At 54.8% G+C, this 8,214-nt stretch overlaps 2 protein-coding genes across 2 annotated transcripts; one reads left to right on the top strand and one right to left on the bottom strand.

Annotated features, from left to right (window-relative positions):
- The first annotated feature begins 1,841 nt into the window (after positions 1–1,841).
- Positions 1,842–4,158, top strand: LOC124664951 (APETALA2-like protein 4). Its single transcript, XM_047202363.1, has 10 exons — positions 1,842–2,218; positions 2,306–2,331; positions 2,448–2,478; positions 2,592–2,679; positions 2,811–2,956; positions 3,074–3,118; positions 3,221–3,321; positions 3,412–3,521; positions 3,597–3,770; positions 3,955–4,158. Exons 1-10 carry the CDS (start codon positions 1,842–1,844, stop codon positions 4,156–4,158), a joined length of 1,302 nt encoding a protein of 433 aa, XP_047058319.1.
- Positions 4,159–4,958: 800 nt separating this feature from the next.
- LOC124701647 lies at positions 4,959–7,287 on the bottom strand. The gene has a single exon (XM_047233744.1). It carries the CDS (start codon positions 7,279–7,281, stop codon positions 5,326–5,328), a length of 1,956 nt encoding a protein of 651 aa, XP_047089700.1. The 5' UTR covers positions 7,282–7,287; the 3' UTR covers positions 4,959–5,325.
- Between the last annotated feature and the right edge of the window lie 927 nt (positions 7,288–8,214).

The following is an 8,214-nucleotide window of genomic DNA, read 5'->3' as shown; positions in this document are numbered from 1 at the left end:
TTGGATCGGCCTCGAGAGGCCTAGAAGCTGCAATTAAAACCGGCAGGTACAGAATTACAAGAAGGCCCCTTGACTTCTACTGCCCTAAAAAGTCTAGAAATTAAAGATAAGGCCTTCCGCTTTACAAAAAGAACCCTAGCACAAAAATAAACTAAGCAATCCGAGTGCTCGGGCTTCTTCTCCGCCGCTCGCCGGCGACCTCCGGCGAAGCCGCGCGAGGTCCAAGAAGAGATGCTCGTTTTTCTCTTTTTGCCGACGATGAGCCAAAAACGCCGGCCTTCTTCACACCTCCGGGGACAAACCACTTGAAGATGAGTCGATGGCGAGCTCCAGCGCTTGACCCAGAAAAAGGGCCTCCAGATGGAGGTTGAACTCCTGGAAAGTGGCTGCCCTTCAGCCGTAAGATGCAGGGGCAAGGCAAGGACGCCAGCTTCGGTCCCCTGCTGATGGACTCTCCAGAGAGAAGTAGCGACCGCATATCTCCACCATGAACCTGCAACTCCAGAGAAGAAAACAGCAGGCCACCTCCTCCCCTCGCCACCAAGGCCGGCCAGAGGAGGCCACCGCACGCCAGATCTCCAGAACAGGACATAGCCCAGCACCACAGCCTTATTGAGAGGAGCAGCGTCCATCTCTTCCACCTCCATCTTCAACCGGAGAAGCCAAGATAGAAGAAGAAAGAACCCTAAAAAAGCCCGGATCCGGCCGACAAGATGCGGGAATCTCGCTTCCTATCTACCGGCATACAGCCATACTCCACATGGGAGCATCTAGAGAAGCTACTATGTACAGGGAGGAGCCGGCCTCCTCTCCCCCGTCGCCTCCGGCCGGCGAGGGCCGCGGAGGGAAGGGGAAGAGGAGCCGAGGGCGGCGGAACGACTCTCAAGAAGCTGGGTTAGAGAGAGAGGGGGAGGAAAGAAATGAGGCGTTCCCGGCTTCGTACCACCCCGCCTGTTTATTATCAATTTCTTACGTGACACATCTAATTTTGTTGACTTATGAATTAGAATATAAGAATGTGATTTTTATATTTTGTCAATTGATGTACCCAACTACCTATTACGGAGTTGGAGTTGATATAATTCATTTCTATCACATTTGTTATCGATAAAAGTGAAATTAGCAATGACTTTTGTACAATTTAACCTACCCACCGGATCCCAATGGGTAAGGGCACCCATCGAATGTGTGTATGAGTAAAATTTTACACCCATACGTATGGGTATAGGTAGAAGTTTATACCCATTGACCATACAGGTATGTGTATGGTATTGCTCTACCCTACCCACTGACATCCGGCTTCATGAAAAATATGTTTACGGTACCCAAAGACTTTCCTCAACTACAAAAAAAACTATAGAAAGACTTTAATAAAAAATAACAGGAGAGGCAGTGGCAGTGATTCTGTGATTGTATGGTTAGGTGGTGAGAACTGGGAAAATGCATAGATGGATACAGACGGGGGAGCCATAAAAAGATGATGCATGACATGAAGTGATGGGATAGCCCTGCTCCGAAATCTTTTCCTTCCTTTTCCTCTCATCTCCTCTCCCTGCGGAGGCCGACAGGTCTGGCTGCCGCTGAGCCTCCTCCGCCATCATCAACAGCCAGAGCAAACCCCAAACCCTGCAGATTCTCTTACCACAGAGCAAGCCATTGATCACTCACACACTTGCACAGAGTGGACATTGACACGAGACTGAGCGAGGGCTTCCACCTCCTACTGCCCCGCTGCTGCGAGCCTGCCTGCGAGTATATATCACGTACAAGAAGCCAAGAACAAGAAGGGGTCGTCGAGACCCTTCGGAGCCAAGAACTCGATCACACACATGCACCCGGCCATGCCGGCGGCGGCCACGGATAGACCATCGGTGCCCATTTTCTACAGCGCCGGCGGCATCGCGCTCGCCGCCGCGCGCGGAGACGAGGAGGAGGGAGGCGTCTTTGGCGGCGGCTTCCCTGCAGCGCGGCCGGCCGTCGTCACCCAGCAGTTCTTTCCGACGACGACGGTGGCCCAGCAGCGGCAGCGGGCGGTGGAGCAGCGGCAGCAGGCGGTGGAGCGGTGCGTCCTGGCTGGCGCGGCGGTGGCGACCGAGGCTGCGCGGTGGTCCAGGCCGGCGTCGAGGACGAAGAGCCGGCGCGGGCCGCGGTCCAGGAGCTCCCAGTACCGCGGCGTCACCTTCTACCGCCGCACCGGCCGCTGGGAGTCCCACATTTGGTCTGCCTCCCTCCTCTTCTGATCAGTGATGACCGATGACCGTTGATCTTGCAATAACCTTCTGTTGTCTGTGCTTCGATCTTGCAGGGACTCTGGGAAGCAGGTTTACCTGGGTGAGTTCTTTCTTCTTGTAAGAAATTTTCTTTCTTCCGAGTGGCGACGATCTACTCATTCCCCAGTGCTCTGCTCCTGACTCTGTCATTTTATTTTTCCATTTTCTCTTGTGCAGGTGGATTCGACACGGCGCAGGCAGCTGCAAGGTAAAAAAAACTATGCACGTTGTTTCTGTCTTGAAAATGAGATCAAAGAAAACAAAGTCTGAAGAGCAAAAAGTTGTTTCCCTGAGACCCTGACCCATTTGATTTTCCTTCAGGGCCTACGACCAGGCTGCGATCAAGTTCCGAGGCGTCGACGCCGACATCAACTTCAGCCTGGACGACTACAAGGAGGAAATCAAGAAGGTGAGCAGCAAGATCGTTTCAGCTCATCAAGAACTCCCTTGTTAATTATTTGCATCTTCCTCGTCTGCAATGTTTGGTTTCTGACAATGACAGCATTGTTGTTCTTGCTGCCATGTCATTGGCATTGACAGATGAGCAGCTGCAGCAAGGAGGACTTCGTGCAGGTGCTGCGGCGGCAGGGCGCCGGCTTCGTCCGGGGCAGCTCCAGGTTCCGGGGCGTCACCCTGCACAAGTGCGGCAAGTGGGAGGCCAGGATCGGCCAGCTCATGGGCAAGAAGTAAGCAGTCCACCTACATATTCAGAGATTATTCGTCAGAGCAAAGTGTGTTTTAATTTGCCACAGATATGAACATGAGAACTTTGGACTGTACATACCTTGTGCTGATCATTGCAGGTTCGTGTACCTTGGCCTGTATGACACGGAGATGGATGCTGCAAAGTATGCATATGCAATCTCCTCCCCAATTCCGTTTTGCCAATTTTATCTGTCCTTTATTGAATGTTTCCTCTGCTCTGTGCTGTGCTGTGGTTGATTGGTCAGGGCTTACGACAAGGCCGCGATCGAAAGCTGCGGGGAGGAGGCGGTGACCAACTTGGAGGAGCCCAAGGCGGCGGCATGCAGCGGCGAACTCAGCCTGCAATGTGAGTGGGCTCTCTGGCTGATGGCAACAACTCATTTTGGTTGCAGTGATCACCAAATGACATGCTCTGAAAATGGGAATGTTGTTGTAGCTTGGGAAAGCGAGCCTGATCTTGAGCTCAGCCTGGGGTGCTCGGGGGGCGCTGCTGGAGGCGACGTCCTCCACTCAGCCGCACTAGGCAACCGGAGAACGAGCCTGACGGTAAGTCGCCGTGCAAGCTGACTGAATTTCCTCTTGCACTGAAACTCAAACCGTTCATTGCTGCATGGGGACCAGTTGGAGATACCGGAGGAGGACGGCACGACGGCGTGGTGCTCCGGCAGGAACAGGAGCATCTGGATCAGGCCTTCGTCGAGGCCGACAACGCCGCCGAACCCCGCGCTTGGGTACCCAGACTGCGGCGATCACCGCCCCAGCACGGGCAGCAGCACCACCACCATGCTCCAGATGGTATGTGACAATGTGATACATTATCCAGTGATCAGTGATTACCTCACTAAACACTTGCTGTTAATAAAAAGAACACATCATGCATGTTAATATTCAGTTGCTGAAGAAAAAATGGCAACATTTGCTTTTCCTTTTTCACACTAACCGATTAACCCAGAGCACCATGCATGCGACGGATGAACAGGGCCAGATCAGCGGAGGCGGCAAGGCAGAGCTACAGCAACAGATGCCCGGGTGGCCCACGGGCGGCGGCAATCATTGGCTGCCGTACGCCGCCGCCGCAGCAGCATCATCAGGATTCCCGCCGGCCCCGGAGCTGGGATGTGGCCTAGGCGCCGAGCAGCTGAGCCACCACCGGCTGGACAGAAGGGAGCAGCAGTGGCGCTGAGTCACGGACCACTGCTGCCGCCGGCGTGCCGTAGTTTGGTAAGCAGGCCGACGCGCCGTGAGGCGAGCAAGCTTCGGTGCGTCAATGCCAGCGGCCGAGCTCCAGCTATCCGTAGAGCAGAAAGTGTGAACGATGTAGCTTGTAGCTGCACAACGTTCTATTGAAAACATTCCGGCGTTACCAAGCACGCACTATGTAATGTAAGCTTGGAAATTTGTACAACGTGGATGGCCGCTAGCTACTACCTGAATTTCCTTGAAAACTTCCTCGGCCGTCGCCGGCGAGCATCCTCCTTGGTCGTCATCTCCTTCCTCTGGGCGGATCCTCGATCTAGCTCCGCCTGAGTGCTCGCGATCCTAAGAACAGAGAGCCAAAGCCCGAGAAAGCAAAAATCGTCAAAACTAACAGATAGATTAAGCATGGCACAGAGCAACAGACTAGCAGGATGACATCTCCAACCGGGCGATGGATCATGCTGCATCTGGTCACTTGTGGGACACATGAATTTCCCAGAATTTTTTCGCATGAGCTGCTTCAATGTTTCCTACGAACTTCATGTGGAACTCTTGCAGTTTAAACAAGCTCTGTCTGACCAACACTGGAAACTTTCCACGCCTGTTACTTTCCATCAACACATTACACAAATGATGATGAATTCACACCACACAGATGCAAAAACAGGGTCGCAGCAGCTCTAAACACAATGATCATTATGTATCAAGAAAATGCAGCATGACAAAACCTACAGCCTAAATGAGAAGAAATGGCATGTATACACAAGTGGTGATAAAAAGAAAGAAAAACGACAATGCAGTATGTTTCAATTACCACAGCTTGCACACAACCAGCATCGGTGTCCAATACAGTACCTGCCATTTGGATTCAGGGGTCACATACAGATTTCATTCCATGTGACATCCTCAGCCTGCCTGAGCACATAATACTCTTATATTTCCCTCGGTCTAGCAGGGGCAATAAAAAGTAAGCTAATAACATTATTAAACCATCATCATCACAGCTAAACCAACCAACAGCAGTATGTAAACCTAGCATTGTATAACCCAAAGAAACACTCGCTAATCTGCAAGCAGGAAGTTTGCATAATAGACGCTAACTCCTAACTTCTTTTTTTCTTCTTCACAGCAGCAGGTGTGCAGATTCAGGGGCTTATATGGGAGCCGCGCAGGTGGTTCTGAAGTGGCCCGTCTGGTTGCAGCGACTGCAGTGCACGACGCGCTTAACCCTGCCAAGGTCCTCCGCACGGACCCGCGTCTTCCTTGGCCGCCCTGGCGGTCTCAGTGACTTTGGCGGGTTGATGACAACCTCCACCATACTCATGTTCTCCTCCTCGGCCTGACCCTGGCCATCAGACATCTCGTTCCAGAGGGTCTTGTCCGGGATCGGGTGGATGGTCTGCGAGTAGGTCTTACGATACGCCGCGACGGTGAAGCAGCTCTCCGTGAAGCGGTGCACGTTCTGCCTGCAGGAGAGGAGCGCCGCAACGCCATGGGCGCACGGCGTGCCATACAGCTGCCACCCGCGGCAGAGGCAGCACCTGTTCCGGATGTCCACCACGTTGGTCCCCTCGTGGGGCGAGATGACCTCGAACTCCGCCTCGTTGGCGCGGGCGACCTGGAAGCCCCGCGCGCACTCGATGGCCTCCTGCACGCGGCGCTCAGCGGCGGGCACGAGGATGGTCGTCCACTGCATGCTTGCCTCTCGCCGCTCGTTGAACCACGTCATGAGCTGGCGACGGAGGCACTCCATCATCTGATTTATGGGAAGGCCAGAGGCGTCCAGTATCCAGGAGTTCAGCGACTCCGTGATGTTTGCTGTCAAGTGGCCAAATCGCGTCCCTTCAAAGTAAGAGGTGGCCCAGAGGCGAGGAGGCAAGCGTCTTATCCAGCTAGCAGCCTCTTGCGATGTATCCTCTATCTCCAGCAGCTTGGTTTCAAACTCTATCACAGTGAGCGAATTGGCAGCTTCCCAGAGAAGGTTGACAAGCACTGAGTTGTTGAACTCTTTCTGGAAAGTATCACTGACATGGCGCATACAGTACCCATGGAATGCCGTTGGGAAGTTGAAATCGACTCCATCAACTATACCCTTGCGCCTATCTGACAAAACTGTGAGCCTTGGCATGTTCTCTGTGTTCTTCTCCAGCAACTCATGTAGCTCAGAGAGAAACCATACCCAGTTCTCATCCGTTTCCTCATCAACCACACCAAATGCCAGAGGGAAGAGAGCACCATCACCATCAAAAGCAGAGGCGAGAAGCAAAGTCCCAAGATACTTGTTTTTCAGAGTAGTTCTATCAAGACCGATGAGCGGCCGGCATGCGTTCACAAAACCATATATGCATGCGTAGAAAGATATGAAGAGGCGCTGGAAGCAGTTATCATCCGGGTTCCCATAGACGCGAGCAATGCTTCCTGGGTTTGTTCTTTCCACCTGCCTACAGTACTCAGGCAGGAGCCGATATCCTTCTTCGAAAGACCCTCGAACCGCTGCCATGATCCGCTCTTTCCCTCTCCAGGCTTGCTTGTACGACAGCGTGATCCCGTGCGACTTGTGGATCTCTTCCAGAATCTCCTTGGGCTTGCAGTGCGGGTTCTCGCGCAACCTCTCTTCAACAGTACTCGCAACCCACTGAACAGACGCCTGCTGGTGGCCAAGATGGTTTATCCCCACGCAAGTATGCTTGTCAAGTATAGTCCTGATGGAGAAAGTGGGCACTCCGGGAAGCTTTGCAGCATGGATGCGCCAGGGGCATCCGTCAGCGGCGCACTTGGCAGTGAACCGCGACTTGTCCGACTTGACCGTCTGGATCTCAAAGTGGCAGGCGATGGCGGTGTTGCGGATAGCCCTGCGGCAGCTCATGACATCCGGAAACTCTTGCCCGACCACGAGCTGGAACTCGGTGCTCACGACCATCATCCGCGACTGGACCACGGGGGCGACGGCAAGAGGGCCGTGGGAGTAGTCATCATCGTCCGCCTGGAGCACGAGCTCGTGAGCTTGCTCAAGCGAGAGGTGATCGAGGTTATCGTCCTCGTCGCCGAGGGCGTGCGGCTCGGTGAGCGCCAAATCGCCGAGATCATGATGCCCTTCCCCGTCGTCCATCGAGTCGTCCTCGTGCCCTTGCCCCAGCGCGAGATCGCCGGTGTGGTGGTCGTGCCCGAGCACCAGCTCATGGTTGTCGTGGTGGTGGCCGAGCACGAGGTTGTGGTCGTGCGCCTGGCCGAGCACCAGGCCGTGGTGGTCGTGCGGGTGGCCGAGGACGAGGTCGTGGTGGCTGAGGTCGAGCCCGTGGTGGTGGTGGTGATGGTGGTCCTGCCCGAAGTCGTGGTGGCTCTGCCCCAGCGCCAGCTCCGCCGCGTCCTGCCCGTGCCCCAGCACCAGCTCGTGGTTGGCCATCATCAATCTCCACCGAGCTACAACTCCACAGGCTGCTGCTGCTGCTGCTGGTCAAAAGAAACAATCTAATCACACACAATCCGGGGACAAGAAGAAGAAAAAATCAAGAATTCACTCGAAATCTAAAGTCTTTCTCCACAATTCGACAAAGATGAACAGACGGGCGGGGGCGGATCTAGATGGTGCGCGCCCGGAAATCGGTGCGATTTGCTTCTTCTGGATCGCTGGGTCAGCGGGAATTAATACGTAATCGCGGGAGGGATGGGAACGAGCTCGTACCTCAAACCCCAATCAATGGCGGCCCGCCGAGGGTTGCGGACGGGGCGGAGCCGGGGTGCCGTCGCGGTGAGGGAGAACGGCGACGGCGGCGCTAGACGGCGGCAGCTGTAGGGGTCACCTTTGGGACAGAGCCGCCTCGACTCGCGACTAGGGAGGAGGGGAACGAACGGGCGATGGGGGTGGCGCGCGCCCTGCGTCGGAGGAGGAGGAGCTGGGGGTGGCGGCGGCGGAGGCCGGCGGCTGTAGGTCACGCGGGCGCGGGCCGGCGGCTCGGGTTGGATGGTGGTCAGGACTCAGGTGAGGAAGAGGAACGGAAGGGGAGGCTGTCTGCCTGGCTTGGGTTTTCTTTTCTTTTCACAC

The sequence above is a fragment of the Lolium rigidum genome, chromosome 1, assembly GCF_022539505.1.
Source record: "Lolium rigidum isolate FL_2022 chromosome 1, APGP_CSIRO_Lrig_0.1, whole genome shotgun sequence".
NCBI lineage: Eukaryota > Viridiplantae > Streptophyta > Magnoliopsida > Poales > Poaceae > Lolium > Lolium rigidum.
The sequence above is the reverse complement of the archived record's forward strand: the minus strand, read 5'-3'. Positions and strand labels throughout refer to the sequence as shown.

Coding starts and splice junctions, on each gene's coding strand:
- LOC124664951 (XM_047202363.1), top strand. CDS start 1,842: ATGCCGGCGGCGGCCACGGATAGACCATCGGTGCCCATTTTCTACAGC. Junction 2,957..3,073: donor GGCCAGCTCATGGGCAAGAA/GTAAGCAGTCCA, acceptor TGATCATTGCAG/GTTCGTGTACCTTGGCCTGT. Junction 3,522..3,596: donor ACCGGAGAACGAGCCTGACG/GTAAGTCGCCGT, acceptor CATGGGGACCAG/TTGGAGATACCGGAGGAGGA.
- LOC124701647 (XM_047233744.1), bottom strand. CDS start 7,281: ATGGACGACGGGGAAGGGCATCATGATCTCGGCGATTTGGCGCTCACC.